The following is a 22,679-nucleotide window of genomic DNA, read 5'->3' as shown; positions in this document are numbered from 1 at the left end:
AGGTATCATCTCATGTCCCCCATCTTAGCATGGAGATGTATGCTGAAGAAACAGGCTTGGCAACCAGAGGATCAGGCATGGCGGTCTAGGGGTAGCAAGAGGAAATTGAAGTGGTGGCTCTAATTTGACCGGGGCAGGGGAGGGGCTGCCATCCCTGAGACCCTAGCCTAGGACAAGGATGGGCCAGAGGTTGGAGAACAGGAGAGCTGGGGATGGGTGTATTGTCTGGGGGCCTTCAGGACATCCAGGTAGAGATGTCCCCTGCAGGATTAGGCATTCAGGCCTACAGCTCCAGGAGAAGCCTGCTTGATAGCAGAGGTTTGGGGGTCAGGAACAGAGCAATGGCACTGGAAGCTGTTGGCCTGGGCCAACTTGGCATGGACGCAGTTGGAGGGAGAGGAGAGGCACAAGCGCAAGAAGCTGCCGTGTGAGGGACCAGGGAGGAAGGGTGGTGGCAGAGGAGCAGCTAAGGCCTCCAGGAGCAAGCAGGGGAAGGGAACAGAGAAAGTGGATGTTCCGGTGCCTTCCACAAGGCAGAGACAGGTGGAGAAGCGTCCACTAGAAACAAAGAACAGGGTTATTGTCAGGCCTTGCTGGAGCGGTTGTCATGGGGCAGTGGGGGCAGGAGCCAGAAGGACTGCGTGGCAGACCAGGGAGCTGGGCTGCATTGGGGCCTGCCTTTCCACAGCGTGGCTGTGGCCGTGCTCGCAAAGCTGATGGGGACAGCTGGTGGAGGTGGCTAAAGGCTTACTGTTGAGAAATGAAGATTTCCTTTTAGCGTGTCCTAAAATTTTCCACTTACCGCCTTGATTTTAATTAATTTGTAGAGCTTGGGTAACTTAATCCTACTGGGAACTTACAAAGTACAGTGAAACTTCAGCTAGCCAGAATTCTTGGCAAATGAGCCAGCCACTCTGGAAAATGAGCATTTATTTGAGTGAAAATATTTCAAATGTAGGATTTCTTTTTTAAAACATTTTTAGTATGGAAATAATCACATAAACATATGTAGTAGAGGGAAGATTCTAATGAATGCCCACATCCTAACCATCCAACTTGAACAGCAGCTCCAGACCAATCCTGTGTCCTCTGTGGCCCCTTACCTGCCACCAAGCTCTAAGCTCCGGGACCTGTGGAAGCAGATCCTAGACATGATATCAGTTCATTGGTACAGCTTTCATATGTTTCTCTAAAAGACAGAACATTTTTTTAATACTTTAATACTTATTTTATTTATTTTAATTCATTTTAATTAAATTTAAATAATTAATCGTTTAATTATAATTTAATAATCATATTATCAATAATATATAATATTATATATTATATAATATAGGGCCCCCAGACAATACACCCATAATTATATTATCAATAATATATTAATATATAATTGATAATAATTAAATATAAATTTAATTTAATATTTATTTATTTGACAGAGACACAGCGAGAGAAGGAACACAAACAGGGGGAGTGAGAGAGGGAGAAGGAAAAGCAGGCCCCCCACTAAGGAGGGAACCCGACATGGGGCTCAATCCCAGGACCCTGGAATTACGACCTGAGCCGAAGGCAGATGCTTAACCAACTGAGATACCCAGGCACCCCCAAAACACTTTTTTTTTAAATATATTTTTAAAAAGAGTTTATTTATTTGACAGACAGGGATCACAAGCAGGCAGAGCAGCAGGCAGAGAGAGAGAGGGAAGCAGGGGCCCCGCTGAGCAGAGAGCCCGATGCATCCGGCTTGATTCCAGAACCCCGAGATCACAACTGGAGCAGGAGGCAGAAGTTTTAACCCACTGAGCCACCCAGGCACCCCCCAAAACACTTTTTAAAAACATGTAACCACAATACCAGTATTACTCCTAAAGTCTTTAACAATAATTCCTTATTTTAATCAAGTATTCATTGTTCAGATTTCCCCCAATAGTCTCATTTTTCCCTAATTGGTTGTTTAAAAGGAGGCTCCAAACAAGGTCCACACACTGCATTTATTTGCTCTGGTGGGACTCCCTTTCTCTTCCTCATGTAATTTATGTGTGGAGGAAACCAGGCTGCTTGGAGGCCTGAGTGTCAGGAATGTGGGATTGCGCTGAGCGCCTCAGCAGAGCGAGTGGGACAGGGAAGGCTGGGGGTGGGTTGGGGATAATGACCAGACAGGTCGGGACTCCTGTCTGCAGGAAGGAGGCAGGAGGTGGAGGCTCTGAGCAAAGGGAGAGGCTAGGGCTGCTGGGGGCCAAGGCCTGTCCTTATGATCCCTGATGCCTCTCGGCTGCTGGAGCTGATAGAAGGTGGGAAGATGGCCTGAGCCCAGGAGCAGGGGCAGAGCTTGGTGGGTGAGAGGCCAGGGGTCAGGCTGGAGATGAGGGAGGGGCTGGGCCTGAGGTCAGGCCTAGAAGGAACAGGATGTCTGTGTCAGGGATGAAGGGAGAGAACAGTGCCAGAAACCAGCTCCTCCCCACCTGGCCCTGTCCCCAGAGCCCCTCCCTGCCCTGCCAGCGGCAGCTCCTCCCAGGGGCCCAGACAGCAGATCCCTTCGCAATGCTGGTGGTCAGTGGCCCAGAGCCCTTGTTCTGCCTTCTCCTCCTCCTGCTCCAGGGCCCCTATAGCTCTGTGGGGGCCAGTCCTCCTCACAGAAGGTTTGAGTACAAGCTGAGCTTCAAAGGACCAAGACTGGCGTTGCCTGGGGCAGGAATACCCTTCTGGAGTCATCATGGAGGTGAGGGGTGGGGTTGAACCCTCTGGAGGGGCTGACCAGCTTTAGATGGCTGTGACTCAGTGGGGAGTGGGCCTGCTGGTACCAGCTGCTGTCCAAGATGGAGCCAGGCCTGGGCAGGCAGTGGCCTCAGCCCCAGGAACCCTCCCAGGCCTGTCTTCCTTCACCACAACACCTCTGCCATCCACCAGTCTCCATTTCTCCCCTCTGCCTCTCTTTCTCTGCCCTAGGACTTCCCTCTTCTCCTTTTGCCTCTCCTCGGACCCCCTCTTCTTCCTCTGCCTGCCGGACCCATAAGCACACACACACGCTTGCTCACATGCTGAGTCCCAGACACAGATGCAAGGGCAACTTGGACGAGCACCTGCCTCCCCTCTCCCTGCACCTTGCTGCCAGGCCTGTGGATGTCCGTGAGAACTGGGGGCTGCTGGAGGGAGGTACCCTCGTGGCCAGCTGTTTTGTCTGTGTTGGTTGGAAGCAGGCGTGAGAGCATGCTTCAGAAACTTCCTTCAGATATTTCAGAAACTCCCAAGCCAAGGCCTCCATAGTCTGTCTTCTACTCGATCTTGTTCAAAAAGGACTTTTTTTTCCCCCTGAGGCAGGGCTCAGTATCACAACCCTGAGATCATGCCCTGAGTCAAAATCAAGAGTCGGATGCTTAACCCACCCAGGTACCTGTCAAAAAGGCTTTCCAAGGACTTACAAGGACCCATGTAGTACCAAGGAGAACAAGACTCAGGGTTAAGGCTGAGGCAGGACACGAGTCCAGGAACATGGCTTGTCACCAAAACAGGCCATGGGGTCTGCCCGCCCTTCAGAGTTCGGCCATGGATCTGGTTCAGAGCCACCCAGCAAGCAAAGCAAAGAGAGAAAGCAGATCCACTATGTACTTCTGTGTCTGTGAGAAAGGGCATGATTCCTGACTGAGACCAGAACGAATATCCCTTTAAGATGACAGGCTCTGTCAGAAGGGTCTTTGGACCAATTTTCCTCACAGACACATGGGAGGTAAACAAGGAAAGGGGCCAATTCTCACAGCACCAAGCCAGACCCTGCCTCAGGCCTACGATGGCAGGGCCTGTAAAACACACCCTGCTCTGGGCCCGGTTGAGTCTGGAGTGTCCCAGACCCTATGAGGGAGCAGAGGCACATTCTCTGAGATCACGTGGTGATATGTGTCCTGTCCATTCGTGCACTTCCTCATCCTTATACCAGACTTCCCCCAGCACGGCCCTCTGTGCCCAGCCCAGAGACATGGGGCCGTCAGCCTCAAGGAATCACAGTTTGAGGGTGAGGTCTCACGGACAAGCCAGGTAAAGCTGAATGCATTAGTGCCCTGTACAGCAGACCATCCTTGCCTCCTGCAAGTCACTTCAGAGGCAGTGGTGGCTTCTAAGGACTCCCAGGGACATTTGGCCTTGCCGCCTCTGAGCCTCCCTGCCCCCAGCCCTGGCCTTGCTGAGCAAACACCCTGGATTAGCCGTCTCCGGAAAGTCCTGGCAAGGCCTGGGCCTTGGGCCAGGTTCCAGGCTGGCAGGCCAGAGAGGTGGGGAACCAGCTGGGGTGAGGCCTCTGATCTCCTTACCCCTGATTTCCTGCCAAGCCTGCCTCAGTTTCTCTCCCCTTTCCCTCCTCCTCCCAGACAGGCCTCCCCCTAGGCACAGCCACTGAGAATTCACACACACACACACACACACACACACACACACACTCTTCATCCTCCACCCTTTCCTCATGGTCCTGCCAGCCAGTTCCCACCTTTGCTTTCATGCTTTCCCCTAGGTACCCTACCCCCCCCCCCACCAAGAAGTCCCCGGCCTCATTTGGCCACACCAGAGTCTCTCCCCACTTCCCCAGCCTGGAGTCCTGAACCCCAGCGTGGCTGTTCTTGCAAAGCACTCTGCTGTGTCCTCTGGCCTCGGGCACATCCTTTTCCTTCGCAGGGCCTATTTTCTCACCTGAGACGTGGAAAGGGGTGACACAAATCTCTCCTGTGGTAGAAAAAGCTGACGCTTGAACAACACAGGGGCTGGGGAGCCAAGCCCACGCACAGTGCAAAATTAGGGTATAACTTATGTCCCAAAACTTAACTGTTCATAGCTTGACCAGAAGCTTTACAGATACCCAGATGGCCAAGTAACACATATTGTATGTTACATGTATTATATACTGGATTCTTATAAAAAGGTAAGCCAGAGAGAAGAAAGTGTTATCAAGAAAATCATGAAGAAGCTGGGAGCTTGGGTGGCTAATTCCGTTAAACACCCAGTCCTGGTTTTGGCTCAGGTCGTGATCTCAGGGTCCAGGGATCAGGCTCCACACTCAGCACCACAGAGTCTGCTTGAGACTCCTTCTGGCCCCTTTCCCTTCCCCTCTGCTCCTCCCCCTGTTCCCGCTCTTGCTCTCTCACACTCTAAAAACATTTTTCGAAAAGAAGAAAAAAAACATAAAGAAAAAAATACATTTACAGTATCATACTGCATTTATCAAAAACATTTGCATATAAATGGACCTGCGCCATATGTGGCCATGTTGTTTAAGGGTCAGCTGTACTTGGAATCCTATGGAGCCAAGTTCGAATCCACTTAGTTCCTTAACCGTTCGGAGCCTCGGTTTCCTTGTGTAAATGGGGTCTTTAAAAAGCAGGCCGTACAGGCTTGTAGGGAGGCTTGCGTGAGAAGTCAGGTAAAGCACCACCCCGTGGGTCTGGGGTCCGTCGCCCTCCCCTGGCAAAGCCCCCCCGCCAACCCAGCTGTGCTGGGCTCCAGCTCCCCCTTCCTCAGTGGGTTCCCGCATCCAACAGGCCTGTTATTTACTGGCAGGCCTTGATGTTCCCTCCTTTCCCCTGCTCCCCGGTCCCAGCCCAGGCAGAGAGATAATGATGGGAGAAACGGGGACGGTGGGGCCCCAGGCCTGAGCTGCCCTGGTCTGCAGATGCCATGCTGGGCCCGGAAGAAGTGCGGCTGGTCCCGTCCATGCAGAACCGCAGTGGCGCCGTGTGGAGCAGGGTCCCTGTCCTCTTCTCTGCCTGGGAGGTGGAGGTGCAGATGCGGGTGACTGGGCCAAGGCACAGGGGAGCCCGGGGCGTGGTGAGTGGCCCCAACCAAGGCCTGGCAGAGGGGGTGAGGCAGGAAGATGGGTGGTGAGCCTAGGTTCCGTTGTCCTGAGGGACCCCGGGGACTGAGCCGCTGGGGACCCGCAGGCCGTGTGGTACACCCGGGACAGAGGCCAAATAGGCTCCGTCCCGGAGGGGCCGACCTCGTGGGATGGCATCGGGATCCTGTTCGACTCCTCAGATGAGGACACCCAGGTGAGAGTAATTTCCCACCCCCCACCATCCACGCTGTCCCCCTCATCTCTGTGCCCATGGCTCAGGCTGCCCATCACACACCCCCGCCCCCGTGCAGAACAGCCCCGCCATCCGTGTGCTGGCCAGCGACGGACACACTCGCTATGAGGCACGTGGGTAAGGCCCTGTCTGGACAGACTCCTACCCCTCTCCTGGGCCACGAGGGCCTCAGCGGTTAACCACACCGCAGACTCAGGCCCCTGCCCCAGCTTCTGATGGGATCCCCCCACCCCACCCCACCAGGACTGTCCCCTCCCCGAGGGCCTCTCATCTGAGCTGCTTGCTGCTGCCCTGAACTCCCTCCCGCTTGGTCCCAAATGGGCCCGGTAACTGCCCCACTGAGTCCTCAATTCGTACAACCTAACAGCCCCCACTTGGGGGGGGTGCGGGGTGTGAAAGGACACAGGGCAGAGCCTGTGCTGAGCGCTCTCACTCACATCTCACCCAGTCAGCAACACTCCGGAGAAGGGGGCATTATTAGTCCCCAGCTACAGGCAAGGACCCTCAGGCCCAGAGAGGAGGAGCGACATGCCGGAGGTCACACAGCTCTGTGCAGAGCTGAGATTTGAGGCCAGATGGGCCACACCCTGCCCCTCCACCCCGCCGCCTGCCAGCCAGCGCCTTCCCTTTCTCCCAGATGACGTGGCTGCCCTTCCCACCCAGCCCAGCTGCCTCCTCAGTGTTTCTCAGCAAACATCCCTTAGCTCATAAGAATTAGAGTAATTGCGGTGTTTATGGAGCACAGCTTACCTGTGTCCTGGGCACAGCGCCAAGCACTTTGCACTCACTGTCTTAGTTAACCCTCATAACAAAGTTATGAGGTAGTTTCAATTATTATCCTCATTTTAAAGATGGGGCAACTCAGGCCTGGAAGGACCTGTTAATTTGCCCAAGGTCACACGGGCCGCTGCTCAAGCTGTGGCTTCTGTCGGCTCTGGGCCGCCTCCCTCTCGGCTGAAGACGGCAGTGACTGCCTGGTCTATGTGGCTCTGGGCCCAGAGAAACTCAGGACCTCGGAGGCACACAGAACTCGCCTCGTGCTGCCTGGCCTGAGTCTGTCCTGCTGCTTCAAGCTTGGAGAAGACTTCCCAGAAGCGCAGGGGGACATGGAGGTTAAGGAAGGGACGGTAGGAGGATGTGGGGGGCCTGGGGGACTGAGGACGTCCCAGGCTGTCTCCCTGAGGGAAGAGTCACAGGAAGGCCCCTTCGGTAAACTCTGAGTGGTAGCACTCTGCCTGGCCAGGCTGGCTTACCTGCTCCTCGCTGTCTCCTACTAAAGAGGCAGACTACATCAAGAGAGACTCAAGCTAGACATAGGGACATGTCCTATTCCCCGGGTCACCCAGTGGGGGTCAGGGGGTTGCTGTAGGCCCATGCAGAGTGGCCCCCACTCCTGCCACCGCCCGGCTGGATTCCAAGTGCCCACAGGGACGGAGCTGGCAGCGAGCTGGGCACCTGCCGCTGGGATTTCCGCAACCTACCACACCCCTTCAGAGCACGGATCACCTACTGGGGGCAGCGGCTGCGCGTGAGTACCCCTTCTGCTTTTGCTGGTTCTCTGGGCAGGGAGGGGCCGACCATAAGGCTCAGAGCTACAGAGCTGCTGTGAGCGCACCCGTGACCCCAGCAGACTGGTGCCTGTGACACCACGCGGGGTCTGTTGCACAGAGGGGCTGCACTCTGGTCCCTGCACAGACTGCTAACTCCCAGAGCACATGCTTAGGGGAGCTAGCGTGAGACCAGGTGAACGTGTCCCTCCTTGCCACTCCGACATCGGGCCCCGTGGCCGCCTTTAGAACCAGGAGAGCCACTGGATCAGAGGTGGGGACGATGCCCACTGCTGGGATCAGGGGGTTCCAGGTGCAGGGGGCTCAGTCCTCTGTGCCCCTCAGGTGTCCCTGAACAGTGGCCTCACTCCCGGTGACCAAGAGGAGGTGTGCGTTGACACGGGGCCCCTGCTCTTGGCTCCTGGAGGTTTCTTTGGGGTCTCGGCAGCCACTAACACCCTGGCAGGTAAGGGTCCTCTGGGCAGGTAAGAGCAGAGGAGTGCTACCTAATGTCCCATGACCCACCCTGAGCACACCCTCTAAAGAGCTCTGGGTGTGGGTCAGCCACTTCCTCTCCATGTGGCCTGGAGAGTCATGCACAAGCCCTCTCTGGGCCTCTGTTACCATCGGGAAGCTCATGTTTGCCTTGCAGAGTTGCCGGAAGTCTCAAATAGGATAAAGCACAAGAAGTCTTTATTCCAAGGATGGCCCTATAGGTGCCTCTAGCTGGGAACTGTGGGGCAAGTGGAAGAGGGACATTTAGGGGACTGGAGCAAAAGGACATAATATCATGAAGAGTCCACGGAGGGACCCACAACTGGAAATCAGGGTGCAATCTGAGAGTAGCAGTTCTTCAAGGCCAAGACTTTTGTCTTTAGACTGTAGGCACTAGGGAGCCATGGAAGGTTTGTGAGGAGAAGAGTGACATGGTTGGAGCCATGCTGAGGACGTGGCCATTGTGTGGTTGCTTCTGTCAGTAACAGCCACGCTCTGGGGTCTGAGGGTGTCACTCAGCCTGTTGCTCTGGCTCTAGCCATTCACCACAGGCCCATCTTTGGCTCTGTGTGTGGGTCAACCCTCACAGTGCCCCCCATCTGCTTGTCTGACCCTCACACATTTCCTATGAAGTGAGCAAGAGGAGGGCTAGAGTTGCCCAAAGTCACCCAGATCTCCTGCCTACCTGGAATGTAATGGAGCCTGGGGGAGGAGGAGGGCTGAGTAAGTGGGCCACTGGGTGAGGGGACGTCTTCCTTTCCCTTCTCTCTTCTCTTTCCAGATGACCATGACATCCTGTCCTTCCTGACCTTCAGTCTGAGTGAGCTGGGTCCGAAGGTGATGCCAGCCCTGGGCCGGCCTTCAGGGGAGAGCTGGGGGAAACACAGCCCAGGGACACTTTCCTGCCCCAGATGCTTCTGCTCACGCCATGTGCAATCAGTCCTGTCATTCCAGCCTTTATCTCTAAGGCTATCTCTCTCTCTGAGCTTTGCTCAGACCAGGCCTTGTTTCGGGCAGTGCTGGGGGCCAGAGGTGACCTAGAGCTAGGCCCTGTCCCAGAGCACGTCCACAGCTGGCTGTGGGCTGTAGGAGCACCGAACGGTCCTGACCCGCCAGGGGGAGCAGGAAAGGCCACCTGGGAGAGATGAGCTTGAAAGGGCAGAGAGATGTAGCTGAGCAGAGGAGCAGCAGCGACAAAGGTCTGAGTCCTGAGAGAACTGCTGGGGCCCAGGCAGCAGCAGGAGGGAAGGCCGTGGGGACTGGCAACAGCAGAGTGGGACAGAAACTGCAGGGCCTGGTGGCTGAGCTGAGGGAGACCCAGCTGGGGTGCTCCAGGAGGGGGAATGGAGACCTTGTGGGAAAGCTCCCCTCACCCGCCGATCTCCCATGGATTTCAGGCCTGAGTTTTGTCTTCTTTTTCCAGCCTCCCCCCCAGCCCTTTCTGGAGATGGAGGAGCTCCGGCTGGCGAGGCAGCTGGAAGGGCTTTGGGCAAGGCTGGCCCTGGGCACCAAGGAGCACGTGATTCCACAGCGGAGCTCTGAAGTCCAGGAAGAGGGTAAGGGAGCAGGGAGGTAGGGCAGGGTCCCATTTGAGCATCGCAGGATCCTCTTCCATTCAAAGCAGGAGCTTTTTAACTAATGGGGAGATGAAGATTTGAGGAGGGCATATCTAGCAGGCCCTGGGTCCCAGGAACTCTGTCCTATCCCCACTCCACCACCCAGACATAGCTTTCCAGGGGAGAGTCTAGGAGGCAGAAGCCATGCCTTTCTGCTCCCCCAAAAGAGCCCCCAAAAGATAGGATCTGCTACCCTGTCCCAGCTGGCTGCCTGTTCCAGCTCTGCCCCAATCTCCAGGGGAAAGAAGCTTTGTGCTGGCAGAGATGCTGGGCAGACACCGCCAGACCCTGCAGGCTCTCCAGGGTCTATCTGAACAGCTGGCCCAGGCTGAGAGACAATGGAAGAAGCAGCTGGGGTCCCTGGGCCACACCAGGCCTATGGGAACTTGGGTGAGTGGCCCCTTGGGCACCCATGGCCCTGCCTGCAGGTCTGGACAAGACAGCTCCCTCAGGGACTGGGTCCCTGCCCCCAGGGGGCTCCCTCTGTCCAGAAAGAGGAGGGAGCACTCTACTTAGGAACACATCTCCCCCAAACTCTGGAGGGGAAGGAGAGCCAGGGAGTAGTGCTGCAGGGGGCAGGGTAGGGCGGACCTGTCAGGCAGGGGAGCATGAGGGAGGGTAGCCCACAGATCCACATGGCAGGGCTTGGGAAGGGAGACGCTGGGCATTTGGACGCAGGCTGTAGACATGTGCCAGAAATAGACTGGGTGCTAATTTGCATGTAGCTCCACATGTGATTTGGTTCACACATGGTTTGCTTCATGCTCAGATGGACCAGAATCCTCGTTTCATCCCCACTGCTCTCCTGGCTTCTCCTCCAGGGAGCCGTGTCCCATGGCACGCCCAGCCCAGGGCCTGAGAGCCCGGGACTCAGTCAAGCTGTGAGATGCCGGGCAGAAGAGGCCCGTGGCTCCTGGGGGCTTGGCTGGGCTCTGGCAGCTCAGGTCTTTCATCTCGTGTCCTCAGGCCAGGCAGCTGAGGCTGGGCTGCTGGAGGGGGGAAGTGGGGATGGGGCCGTACTCCAAAGCCGTACTCCTGCCAGAATCTCTACCCCAGAGAGGGGATGTCACTTCTCCAGGCCACTCAGCAAGACAGAGGCCCAAGCACTGAGAGTTGTTCAGCACTGGTCCCATCTTACACTGTGCCCCGGGGGCTGGTGGGGTAGATAACAGAGGATTGGACTGGGCCTCTGCCTCCTTCAGGGGCAGAACCACTTCTGCAAAGGGCAGAAAGCCTGTGACCCCCAGGGGGAGGGGTTTGAGAGGAAGAGGAATCCAGAAGCCCAGCTGGACAGGGGGAGAAACTCAATGTGTCAGGTCATGTCCAAACTGACGAGGGGCTAGGTAAGCTGGCAAGGCCTTCCAGAAGGAAGGGGCTACAGTGTCCTTGGGGAAGAGGGACTTTAGGAAGAGAAGGGCTGTGCTCTGGGCCCTAGAGGACAGGGCAGCATTCCTGCAGGACTTGGCCAAGGTCAGCGCCCTGCTCCGTGGACAGAGGACTCTTCTCCAGGACCTGCAAGAGATGAGGTAAAGACACCTGCCAGGAGGGGTCTGGTAGAGGGGGAGCAGAGAAGCCCTGCTTCACCCACTTGCTCAGCCTCAAGTCCCTCCATCGGTTCCCTATTCCTTTCTTCACTTCCTGAGCATCCAGCACAAAGTCTGACACATGGGAAGGGGCTGGGGCAGAGTTAGGTTTGTCCAGTGGACCTGAACTTAATTGTATCAAGTTTAAAGTCTGAAATTCCTAGTTTAAAAGTAACTTTCCGGGGCACCTGGGTGGCTCAGTGGGTTAAGCCGCTGCCTTTGGCTCAGGTCATGATCTCAGGGTCCTGGGATCCAGTCCCGCATCGGGCTCTCTGCTCAGCAGGGAGCCTGCTTCCTCCTCTCTCTCTCTCTGCCTGCCTCTCTGCCTGCTTGTGATCTCTCTCTGTCAAATAAATAAATCAAAAATCTTAAAAAAAAAAAAAAAGTAACTTTCCCTGGGAAGAACCCCTCATGAGAGCCCCTATCGGAACCCCATCTTCCCAGGGAGGGCAGGTAAATCTGAACCCTCCTCCTTCGGTGATAGCTCCTGGAAGGACGGGATGTTTTTTGTTTGGCTGGTTTTTTGTTTGTTTTTAAGATTTTATTTATTTATTAGAGAGAGACAGAGCATAAGCGGGAGGAGCCAGGCAGGGGGAGAGGAAGAAGCAGGCCCCATGCTAAGCAAGGAGCCCCACAAGGGGCTTGAACGCTGGACCCTGGGATCATGACTTGAGCCAAAGGCAGACGCTTAACTGACTGAGCCTCCCAGGCGCCCCATGGAGTAGATGCTTTAATGGCCCTCTTGGAGGAACCATAAACAAGATCAGGCCCAGCTGAAGAGGAGGCGGTCCCTGACTGCTTTTTGCCTGCCACCTTGCCTCCCACCAACATCCCACCCTGGGCCAAGTCTCAGGAGCTACCCATAGAGCTCTAGGCACAGAGAGGTCACCTTGATGCCATGGAGGAGGGATCAGGCTGGATGCTGGATTCTGGGTCCCTTACCCACATCTAGACACTTAGGGGTGGGAAGATGGAAAGAGGAAGAGGAACTAAATCCCCTAGGGACTGGGGATGGAAAGCAAAGCCCAGGGAGCCTAGAGTTGAGACGACAACTTTAGGGAGACGTTCCTCTGACCTAAAGCTGTCTGGGGATGCAGAATGAAGCTTTGGGGGAAAGAAGACCAGCCCCTAAGAAGGGGCCCTATGGATGATGTCTGTTTCCCACCAGGTGCTGCCGTTAGAGATTATGATTATCCACTTATTACTAGGATTAAGTGGTTAGGGGGTTTGGCTGCAACTAGAAGGCATAATGAGTCATCTCCCTTGGTTTCCATCCCCCACCAGAGATGCAGCTGCCCACGTGGCCTCAAGAGCCCAGCTCTTCTATCTGCCGGTGGGCACCAAGCATCATTTCTTAGAGCTGGCCCAGATCCTGAGCTTCCTGCAGAAGGACCTTCAGGGCCCATTGGTGAGTGGGAAGGAAGGGGTACCAGGAGGACCCCATCCTTGAGGTCCAGGCTCAGCCCCCTTCCTCCAGCACTGCAGGCCCTCATGCCCTCATGCTCCCCTGTTGGGACTGCAGGCAGGCACACATATGTCTGTGTCTGTGATATGCATGTAATCTTCTCTCTGCCCGATCCACTCTCTGGAAGCTCCCATAGACTCTCGATGCCAGCAGGGCCCTGAAGACCCTTGGCTCCAACCCCCCTCAGTGACCAGAAGGGAAATGGGAGTCCTCAGAGCTCAGCAGTGAAGCTCTCCCTTCCCTGTGCCCCATCTTGCTCTTACCTTTGTCCTCACCCTCACCCTCACCTTGGCTTTCACTCTCTACTTCTTCTTTCTCAACTCTAGAGCCTTCAGAGCCCTGAAGATCCCAGGCCCTAGGCCTTCCCAGCTGTTCCCACAAACAGAGCCATGGGAGCTAGGGTGGGGGCAGCAGCTTTTTACTCTGAACCCTCTCCAAGTTCCCTGGATGAGAACCAGGGTGCCCCAAGCCTGAGGAAAGGAATTAGAGCCCACACAGAGCCCAGATTCCAGGTCCCCTCTTCCTTTGGGTAAGAAGCTGATCCAAGACTTTAGAATGTACCCTTTCAGAAAGCAGCAGCCAAGAACGCTCACCCACCTGGCCAACTCCCAGGGGCCTCCTCGTGCCTACGGCCCAGAATGTTCTTGTTTTTCCTCCTCATTCAGACTGTTGGCTTCTTCTGTTATGTGCACTTCAGGTGGGTCTTCCCATGGGTAAGGCATCCTATGCTCACCTGGCATTCCTTAATTCTGGGTCATAGCTACCCAGTTTGAGAGATGGTGCACTGAGGCCTAGGAGGAATGTGCCTGGTCTACCAGCTGGCAAGGAGTGGCCCTCAGGCTAGGACCCATTTTTTTCTGATAGACTCTACTGACCACCAGGTAGCTACTGGCCCCATCTAAGTCCTGCCCTCACAGAACTCACTTGCTGGTGTAAGAAACTGACGGGTAACTGATAGTTTTGTGGTCGGTGCCATGATGGCAGGAAGCTCAGGGGCTATGATAGTACCAGAAAAGAACACTTGACCCAGCTTGGGGTGATCAGAGCATTGACCTGGAAGGGACCTTGGATATGAGTCATCAAGATAACTAGAAGTTTTCCAGCCTGTCAAGATAAGTAAGGGCATTAATGCAGAGAAAAGACATGGAAGCATGAAAAAGGCACAATATTCTGGAGAAAAAGTGGCAAGTTCAGTACTATCAAAGCAAAGTATGGGACCAGTTTGTGAAATTGGGCAAAGAGAATTTAAAAGAGGGAGGAGGTCACTAATTCTGATTGGTCGGTGTTTGTGGAATGAATGAAACATTTAGAGATGGAGAGTGTGCTAAGATGCTCAGAAATGGGACTGACAGTCCTTATTGGTGAAATTTCAAGACAAGAAGAATCAGTGTGGTCTGGAGTGGTCCCGGGGGAGAAGTGAAATGTGTTGAGCTTTAAAAGCAGAGTAGAAGAGAGGACAGCCTCCAGGTGAGAACAGCACACGTACAAAGTGGAAATGATGACAAGCTTATATGCATTATGTAGGCTTGCAATGGTAGCCATAAGGCTGGAGCCAGCTGGACAGACCTTAAATGCCAGGGGAATAATGTGGTCCTGATGGGACAGGCCAGGGGAGCCATAAAAGGTGCTAGAACAGGGGAGACTCTGGGGGAGAGATGCTAGAGAGGTTAATGTGGGAGGCTGTTCTTAAAAGCCCCAAAGGCAGAAATCCAAGTAACCTTCTTCTCCTTTCCCTGACAGTAGGCAGGAGCTGGACAAGAGCCTTTGGGACTGTTTGTCGGCAGGCAAACGGTTGTGTCCTGAGCCACGAAACCCTGGGGCTCTGGGGGTTCTGAGGAGGCAGCCTCTCTCCCTTAGCATTCATGCAAGACTCACCTGAAAGCCCTGAAGGAGGGGGTAGTGTCTGGGGGTAAAGAGCTTGGTCAGTACTCTCTCCTTTTGGGTGCCCAGCTCCTGCTCACACCTTACTTTTGGCAAGCGCCAGTCTTATTAAAGGTGATTTACATCTCCCAGTGCTTTGATATGCTCATTTACCTTCTGACTTCACCTTAATCTTTCTGAAGGCTTCCACTTTCTCTGGACAGGTAGCTGGCAGTGGGCTCCAAGCAGGCAAGGGGGTCAAGGACTGACTTGATTACCAAAACCCAGATACCCTACAAGGCTTGAGCCCTAGAGGATGGAGGGAGTAGAAGTCACAAACGTGTATAAGTCTATCCCCAAATTCCTCCAGAACAAAGAGTGGTACCTCCAGGTGTCCTTCCTGGCTCAGCCCAGCCAGCATCACCATGAACAACCCTCCCCTTCTCTACTTTTTGCAGCTCTAGAGTTCAGCGGGGCTGGCGGGGCTGGCGTGTGAGGGAGAACTCTGAGGCAACCCGTGGAGACATAATTGGGATTCCCGCTTTCTGGTCTCCCTCTCTTTCCCCGCGTCCAGTCCAGCTCATTGAGCAGCTGTTGGGACAGCGGGCTGGGGAGGATGGGGTACGGGCCAGGGCAGAATCTTTGCCCCTTGCTACCACTTGAAACAGCTAGCTGAAATCCTGGCTGTCAGCGACCTGAGAGGGGAGGGAGTGGGGGGAGACTGAGGAGCAGTGTTCCAGGCGCATCAGTGCAGCCCCTTTCCCTGGGGAGCGACCCCACCCCCACAGGCCCTAATCTGTTGTCAGCAATGCCCAGGCGGAGCTTGGCGTGGTAGGAGGCACGTGGGGGAGGCGGGAGTGCGGAGCGGGCACGTGGTCCAGCCTCCTCAGCCCCGTGCATGCCCCCCGCCCCCCGTGAGGAGGGGTTTGGGGAGGTGGGGGCGGGCCTGGGCGGGGGCGGGCGGCGGGAGGCTCAGAGCGTGGGGCGCCTGCCCGCGGCAGGAGCTGTCCGCGAGACCTAGTGCTGAAGTAGGTGCGGACGTGCCTGGCTCCCGGAGCCCGGTGCCAGGGCCAGCGAAGACCATGGCGTTCATGGTGAAGACTATGGTGGGCGGCCAGCTGAAGAATCTCACCGGGAGCCTGGGGGGCGGCGAGGACAAGGGGGACGGGGACAAATCGGCGGCCGAAGCGCAGGGCATGAGCCGAGAAGAGTATGAGGAGTATCAGAAGCAACTGGTGGAAGAGAAGTGAGTGGGATCCTTTCCTGGCTCCAACGACCTTCCCCCACCCCCTCCAGCCACCTGGCCGACCTCTAGGGCGGTTTCAGACCCCGAGTCCCTTACCCTACTTTTCTAGACATGGTAAGAGGCTGGCATGTGCTTTCTAGGCTGCTCCCAGAGTCACCCTATCTCAAACCCAGGACCCCGTCCCAGCTTCGCACTCCGGGCCCAGAGGGAGTGGGGGCAGGGGCAGAAAGGCTGTGGGATGGGGTGGGGGCACGTGCATTTCTGATGAAACAGGTAATCCCTTAATCCGATCTGGTCCTAACCGTCTCCATCTTCCAACTGGAGCTCCTCTGAGCCTGAGGGTTCTGAGAAAAGCGATGCCACTGAGGGGGGTCAGAGTCACGGAGACAGATCTTGAGATGGGGCATTCATAGATACTGAGTCTCAATGTCTACTTGTGTGTGGGCAGTGCTGGGACAGAGAGGCAGCTGGGGCTGGCCCCCAGAGCTAGACTGCTTAGGTTCAGATCTAGGTTTGTCTTCTTTTTAGATGGGTGACTTTAGACAGGTTACCTAAACCTTTCTGTGCCTCAGTTTCCTCTTCTGTAAAATGGGGGTGGTAACCATAAAACTTGCCTTATATATTTATAAGGATTAAATTATTTAACGCATGTAAACTGCATAGCACAATGCCTGGCACATGCTATATCATTAAACATTAGCTATTATTTCGCTTAATCCTGATAATAGTTTTGTGAGTTGCAAAAGAGGGAAGTAAGTGGCGTACCAAAAGTGGCAATGCAGCCGGGACGCAAACCCAAGTCTGTCCCGAATACTTTCCCCCACACGACACAATCTGTCAGGAAGGGAAAAGACAGACGGAGTTGGAGGCTGCGAGGGACACGTATTAGGGTCTGCAGAATGAGCGAGACAGGCTGACGCTCCTGCCGGGAGAGTCCAGTGGCAGGTGCAGAGAAAGGGCCGCGATGATGTGGGGAGAGGCAGCAAAGACTGAGACCCAAGACCCGCCAGGTGGGAGCACACAGCCACTGCCGAGTCAGGCAGGATGATGTTAGCGCCCCGGGAAGGGATGCACAGAGACCCCTCGGCCCTTCCCTCGCAGACTCCGCCCATTCTCTCAGCCCCTGAGATGACTCCGCCCCCGGTGCCCCCGCAGGATGGAGCGGGATGCGCAGTTCACGCAGAGGAAGGCTGAGCGGGCCACGCTGCGGAGCCACTTCAGAGATAAATATCGGCTGCCCAAGGTAAGCTTAGGAGCCTGGGCTGCTAGGCACATTGGGACCCTGAGCTTGGGGCTCCCCACTCTTCCTCCAGACTCTGGACTCCACAACTCAGCTCCTGGAACTCAGGGAGTTCTTGGTTGGATCCTTCTTTCTCAGAGGAAAGAAGACTCAGAGGCCACGGCTTGGTGCTGCAAGGAAGCCCAGCCTTCCCAAGACTGATAGGTTTGTGTTTCTGGAGCCAGTTCAAGCCCCTTCTCTCCCCCATGTCCCCTTCCCCCAAACCCTAATCAGGCCCAGGCAGAGGAAGAATCGGAAAGCAGTTGATTTTACTGCAAGGTTGAGTACGAGGTTGAGGTTGAGTACTGAGCTCCTGCACACGGGGTGGGGGGAGGAGGGGGACAGGGACAGGGGTAGAGAATGCAGCACCCTCTGTGGTTCAGGTGCTCGGTCTTCATCCCCTTATGTAGTCCCTCAATAACGTTTCCAGGTGGCTATCACCCACACTACAAATAAGGAAACTGAGGCTCAGAGAGATTACAAGATGACAAGGCCACACAGCCAGCTAGTGTTGGAGCGGGGTCAGAGCTCAAGCCTGTGAACATGGAACCTCAGGTTGCTGTAGGACCCCAGCTGCCATCCAGGGTAGGAGTCCCTCTGCAGAGAGCAAAATGCCCCTTGGTTGGTCAACAGCCAAATGTCTCCTACAGGCATTACAGCACTGGATGGGCATGGAATTGTTGCCTAAGGAGGAAAGTGAGGCACAAAGTACTCCCAGTGCCCAGAATCTTCCACTTAAATTAGAAGATCAGACATGTGAACATCACATTCACTCATTCAACAAATCTTTACTGATCCTTTGGCTGCCTCTGACTCTCCAGAGGGCACCAGTCTCTCAGATGGAAAACCAGTCCAGGAAGCCAGGAAATGTAATGAGTTAAACCCAGCTAGGAATGGAGTCATTGCTCAAATGCTTGCACTAAGCCCGTTAAGAGACACAATTCCTGCCATCAGAGAACCTGCATCTAATGAAAGAGGCAAGACTGGGTGCCTGGGTGGCTCCGTCAGTGAAGCGTCCGCCTTCGGCTCAGGTCATGGTCCTGGGGTCCTGGGATCGAGTCCCGTATCTGGCTCCCTGTTTGGCTGTGAGCCTGCTTCTCCCTCTGCCTCCATCTCTATCCCCTGCCTGTTCTCTCTCTCTCTCAATTAAATAAAATCTTTTTCAAAAAGCGGGGGGTAGGGTGGAGTGGAGGGAAGTCTTGGCTGTAACTGAGTAGGACATAGAGTGGAAAGGGCCAGGGTCCCCAAAGGGGTAGAGAAATACGATGGCAACCAGTAGGTGTGCAGAGAGAGCACAGATATTTGAATCCATGATGTAGGTTTTTTTTTTTTTTAAAGATTTTATTTATTTATTTGACAGAGATCACAAGTAGGCAGAGAGGCAGGCAGAGAGAGAGAGAGGAGGAAGCAGGCTCCTTGCTGAGCAGAGAGCCCGATGTGGGGCTCTATCCCAGGACCCTGAGATCATGATCTGAGCCAAAGGCAGAGGCTTTAACCCACTGAGCCAACCAGGTGCCCCATAGGTTTATTTTTTTTAAAGATTTTATTTATTTATTTGAGAGAGAGAGAGAGAGAGCACAAGCAGGGGAAGAAGGAGAGGGAGAAAAAGCAGACTCCCCACTGAGCAGGGGGCCTGACACAGGACTCGATCCCGGGACCTTGGGACCATGACCTGAGCCAAAGTCAGCCCCTCAGCTGACTGAACCACCCAGGCGTCCCCATGATGTAGGTTTAAAACAAGTGCCTCTGCTTCCTAGTTGTGTGACTTGCACAAGTTACTTAAGTTGAGTAATTTGCTTACTTAAAACTGAGCCTCAATTTCCCCTTATTTGTAAAATAGAAATAAGAACACCTACCTCACAGGGGTATTTTGAATGTCAGTCATACAATAGGCACTTAATAAATGGTACACATCACTACGATCTATACATCCTCCAGCGTAGGCAATGAACGCCAGCCTATGACCTAGCTGCCTGGAACAGTTTGACTCCTAAGCATTTCCATTTTGCTTTATTCACTATGCGAGTGTCTTTAGTATGTCAGAATGAAGTTAGGTGGTATAAAATGCAAGGCGTGGAAGTGCAAGGTCTCCATGTCCCAAGTGTCCAAAGCTCGATCCTGGGATGTGCGGGTGGGGGCTGAGCTCACCGGAACATGTGGCTCGAGAATCTAGGGGCTGGGAGCCCAGGCCAGGCCTCCCCACTGTCCCTTCAACTCTGGGTCTTCCTGGGCCTCCAGCCCCACTCTGCCTCTTCCCCTCTTCCCTTCAGAATGAGACAGATGAGAGCCAGATTCAGATGGCAGGTGGAGACGTGGAGCTGCCCCGGGAGCTGGCTAAGATGATTGCGGAGGACACAGAGGAGGAGGAGGAGAGGGCCTCTGTCCTCGGGCAGTTGGCCAGTCTCCCTGGCTTGGACATCGGCTCACTCAAGGACAAGGCCCAGGCCACACTGGGGGACCTCAAGCAATCAGCTGAAAAGTGCCATATCATGTGACTACTCCCCCTGGGGTTGCCACTGGGGTGACCAGAGGGCTGGGGTCCACATGAGGGTTAAGAGCATGTCTCAATGCCCAGGGACCCACACCCCATCTTAGTTTTGTTTCCCCCCCATCCCATGTTAGTTCAGGACCCTTCTCATCCATGGCCCAATCCTGCCTTCTGGTCTTTCCTTCTCCACTGGGACCAAAGTCCCCATTCCTCTCTTTCCCTCAGGACCCACCCTCTCTACTCAGCTTGGAGAAGCCTCCTAAGATTATAGGAATATGCCCATCCCTCTCTGGCCGTGGCCCTAAGTTCCTGCACACAGGAGCGCCCATAGAGAGACCTAGAGAGACGTGGAAACCATGGCATGGGTGGAAGCTTGGGCCACAGACACATCCTGGCAAACACAGACACACACACACACACACACACACAGGCCAGCCCCTCCAGACACCAACACTCAGACATGCTTAGAGGGGTCTTTGGGCAGACACCCTCAGTAGACCAGAAGCCCAAGGTTGAGCCTCCATGTTCATTCTCTGTGAAAGCCACTGTTCTTTTTGGTCTTCACTGCATCATCTCTAAAATGAGGATGGACTGGGTAATTTCTAAGACTCTTTCTGGCTTGGCCTCCTTGGCCCTCAGAGCCAACCCCGCACTCCTCCTTGGGCAGGACAACAGCTGCAGCCATAGCCAGGAGCGGCTGCCACTGTGCCGTGGGCTCTGGCTCTCGGGAGCTGAGCGATGCTGTGTGAGGGGCTGAGTGCCAAGGATGAAGCTGGCACTGAACGGTAGCCCAGGCGGCTCCAGGCCTTCTCTGGACCCAGGCCCAGGCAATTTCTGTTCTGTTCCTGTAGAACTCTCTCTGGATTCCATAGCTGGATCTCCTCCGTCAGCTCCGTGAAAAATAAAAATTTGAAATGATGTACCTATCTTCCCACTTCTTACAGACCTCCAGGAATTTGGGGGTTAGTAGCCCCACAGTCCTCCTCACCCATAGTTTCATAACAATGCCAGCCTCTGTAAGATGTTCAAGCCCTACCCTTCTGGGCCCCTGGGCAAGGGCGGGGTTCCTGCATAGATGGAAGGTGCCAGGTCCAGCCTGGGGCTGGATGAAACAGGTCTGGGCTTTGAGGAGAGGGTGTGGTAGCCAGCTGGATGGGGGTGCAGTGGACAAGGTCGGGCCTCTAAGCCATTACTTGGGACCCCAGGAGGGGCTCTGGTTCGATCACAGCTGTCTCTGGCACCAACGCCTATCCCCCCTTTTCACCTCGGAGATGGAAGGTGTAACTAAGAGAAGGCAGGACAACCGCCTCCCAGTCTGGGCACCGCTGTATGGCTTTGAGCGGGTCTCTTTCCCTCTGGAGTCTATTTTCCCTGCTGTGTAATGAAGAATTAACCCCTCCTAAGTAATAAGGTTTCAAAGGATGACTGTTTGTAAAGCCTTTGGCGTGTGGCAAACCATCAATAAATGACAACTGATTCCTTAGAAAACAAAGACAAACAAACAAAAATAAAGAGCACAAATCTCATCCTACTTACTTGTGGGGAGGGAGTCCAGGAAACCAACCGCAAGCTGGCCACCCAGGGTCCTGAACAGCAACAGGGTGCTACAGACCAAGCCCCGGTGCCCGCTGCCTGGTACCAGCCTTCAGAAGCCAACCAAGGTTTACAGGCAGCACGGCTATAGGAGGGCTTGGTTTCAGGGCTAAGTTTCCACTGGGCCTCCCTTGTAAAATAAGAGCACGAAACATAAAACCTGTTCAGTAGGTAATGTGGGGAGAAACAGGTGGAAGAGGGAGGAGAAAGAGAGGACGAGGCACGAGGAAGGTGAAGACAAGGAGGGGGACACAGGCCCAGGATGGGAAGACTTGAGCTGTCACACCGAGCCTTCTCGCCTGAGCGTCTCCCGGGAAGGGGCCTGTGTCTCTGAGCTGCTCCTAGGCTGCCCCCCTGGGCAGTCTCTGGACAAAAACCCCTCCTGACCTTCCAGGAGCGGGAGGAGACCCAAGCTGGAGCCCCAGGCTGGGTGTGTGTGTGTTGGCGGGGCGGGGGGGGGGGGTGGCGGTGCGTGGGCCTCCTCAACAGCGTCAGCAGCAAGGCCCACGTCAGCACTCCACCCTCCAGGGGCCATCTGCTTAATGGGATTGGACAGACCCTTTTTCCCTCAGTGGTTTGCAGGACCCAGATGAAAGAGGCAGAGAGCCAGGCCGTGAGGGAGGCTGGGGGTTAACACTCACTGAGTCCTCACAAACCCAGCTGACTGGGGTCAGGGAGTGGGGGGGACTGCTGAGCCTCCACACTTGTTTCCTTCTCTCACCGGGAAACCTCAGGAAGCCCTGGTCTGTGTGTCCCTGCACTGGAGGGAGGTGGCTCTGGGGCAAAAGGAGCCAGCTCTGGGGCCCAGGCAGAGGTGGACAGGCTGAGGGGTCTCCAGACTCTGTTGGCCTCTCCCTGCCTCCCCTCTTCCTTCCCCTGCTTTCAGGGCTTCTCTGCTAGTCCATGTCCTTCTCATTTGTGTCCCCCACCCACTTCCACCTTGTTCCTGCCTCCTACCTGGCCTATACTCATACCCTCAGGTGGGGGGCCTCCTCTGTACCCGCCCCAGTCCCAAGCCCTCAGGGCGTGTCAACGGGACTACTGGCCCACTACTCTCTCCCTGGCTGGTTTCTGCTTCCACTTATTCACACTTATCACACAGTCACTTGGTCTGTGACTGGTGCACCCGCCTGATGTGATGCGAGGGCCACAGAGAAAGCCACTTGCCCCCCAACTTCCCTTTTCCCAGCCATTAAAACCCTGCCATCAGTACAGCATAGTCTAGAGTAAATAATTCACCTCCCTGGTCTTTTGCTTTCTCCTGTTTTTTTCTTCCCTCCTCCCTTCCTCATTCTCAAGCTGGCAGGCGGTCTGAGGATACAGGAGAGCTTGAAAGGGGGTGAAACAGCCCCCATGTCCGGACCCCCTCCGCACTTCCAGGAAGAGAGGCATGGCAAAGATGGCCAGCCTGCTCCCCTCACCCCACCCCCATTCTCTGGCCC

The 22,679-nt window shown here is 55.0% G+C and overlaps 2 protein-coding genes across 3 annotated transcripts; both read left to right on the top strand.

The window, feature by feature from the left end:
* The first annotated feature begins 1,349 nt into the window (after positions 1 to 1,349).
* LMAN1L (lectin, mannose binding 1 like) lies at positions 1,350 to 15,145 on the top strand. Of its 2 annotated transcripts, none has more exons than XM_059180372.1 (13): positions 1,350 to 2,719; positions 5,651 to 5,805; positions 5,919 to 6,026; positions 6,124 to 6,182; positions 7,494 to 7,593; positions 7,958 to 8,078; positions 8,889 to 8,944; positions 9,531 to 9,663; positions 9,962 to 10,113; positions 11,182 to 11,249; positions 12,591 to 12,714; positions 13,341 to 13,468; positions 14,515 to 15,145. In XM_059180372.1, the coding sequence occupies exons 1-13, from the start codon at positions 2,407 to 2,409 to the stop codon at positions 14,648 to 14,650; spliced, it is 1,653 nt and encodes a 550-aa protein (XP_059036355.1). In that variant the 5' UTR covers positions 1,350 to 2,406; the 3' UTR covers positions 14,651 to 15,145. The 2 variants fall into 2 exon arrangements, with proteins under 2 accessions (XP_059036355.1, XP_059036354.1); XM_059180371.1 differs by having other exon boundaries at positions 14,512 to 15,145.
* A 451-nt stretch (positions 15,146 to 15,596) lies between these two features.
* On the top strand, positions 15,597 to 21,127 carry CPLX3 (complexin 3). Its single transcript, XM_059179588.1, has 3 exons — positions 15,597 to 15,877; positions 17,033 to 17,120; positions 19,427 to 21,127. The coding sequence occupies exons 1-3, from the start codon at positions 15,714 to 15,716 to the stop codon at positions 19,649 to 19,651; spliced, it is 477 nt and encodes a 158-aa protein (XP_059035571.1). The 5' UTR covers positions 15,597 to 15,713; the 3' UTR covers positions 19,652 to 21,127.
* The last annotated feature ends 1,552 nt before the right edge of the window (positions 21,128 to 22,679 follow it).

Source organism: Mustela lutreola, chromosome 7 (assembly GCF_030435805.1).
Source record: "Mustela lutreola isolate mMusLut2 chromosome 7, mMusLut2.pri, whole genome shotgun sequence".
Taxonomy (NCBI): domain Eukaryota; kingdom Metazoa; phylum Chordata; class Mammalia; order Carnivora; family Mustelidae; genus Mustela; species Mustela lutreola.
Note: the sequence above shows the minus strand (reverse complement) of the source record. Positions and strands in the feature narration are given on the sequence as shown.

Bases quoted from the DNA above. Each gene is read 5' to 3' on its own strand.
- LMAN1L (XM_059180371.1), top strand. From the start codon at position 2,407: ATGTCTGTGTCAGGGATGAAGGGAGAGAACAGTGCCAGAAACCAGCTC. The intron at 2,720-5,650 runs GTGAGGGGTGGG...CCTGGTCTGCAG, and splicing joins CTTCTGGAGTCATCATGGAG to ATGCCATGCTGGGCCCGGAA. The intron at 12,715-13,340 runs GTGAGTGGGAAG...GTACCCTTTCAG, and splicing joins AGGACCTTCAGGGCCCATTG to AAAGCAGCAGCCAAGAACGC.
- CPLX3 (XM_059179588.1), top strand. From the start codon at position 15,714: ATGGCGTTCATGGTGAAGACTATGGTGGGCGGCCAGCTGAAGAATCTC. The intron at 15,878-17,032 runs GTGAGTGGGATC...GTGCCCCCGCAG, and splicing joins AAGCAACTGGTGGAAGAGAA to GATGGAGCGGGATGCGCAGT. The intron at 17,121-19,426 runs GTAAGCTTAGGA...TCTTCCCTTCAG, and splicing joins ATAAATATCGGCTGCCCAAG to AATGAGACAGATGAGAGCCA.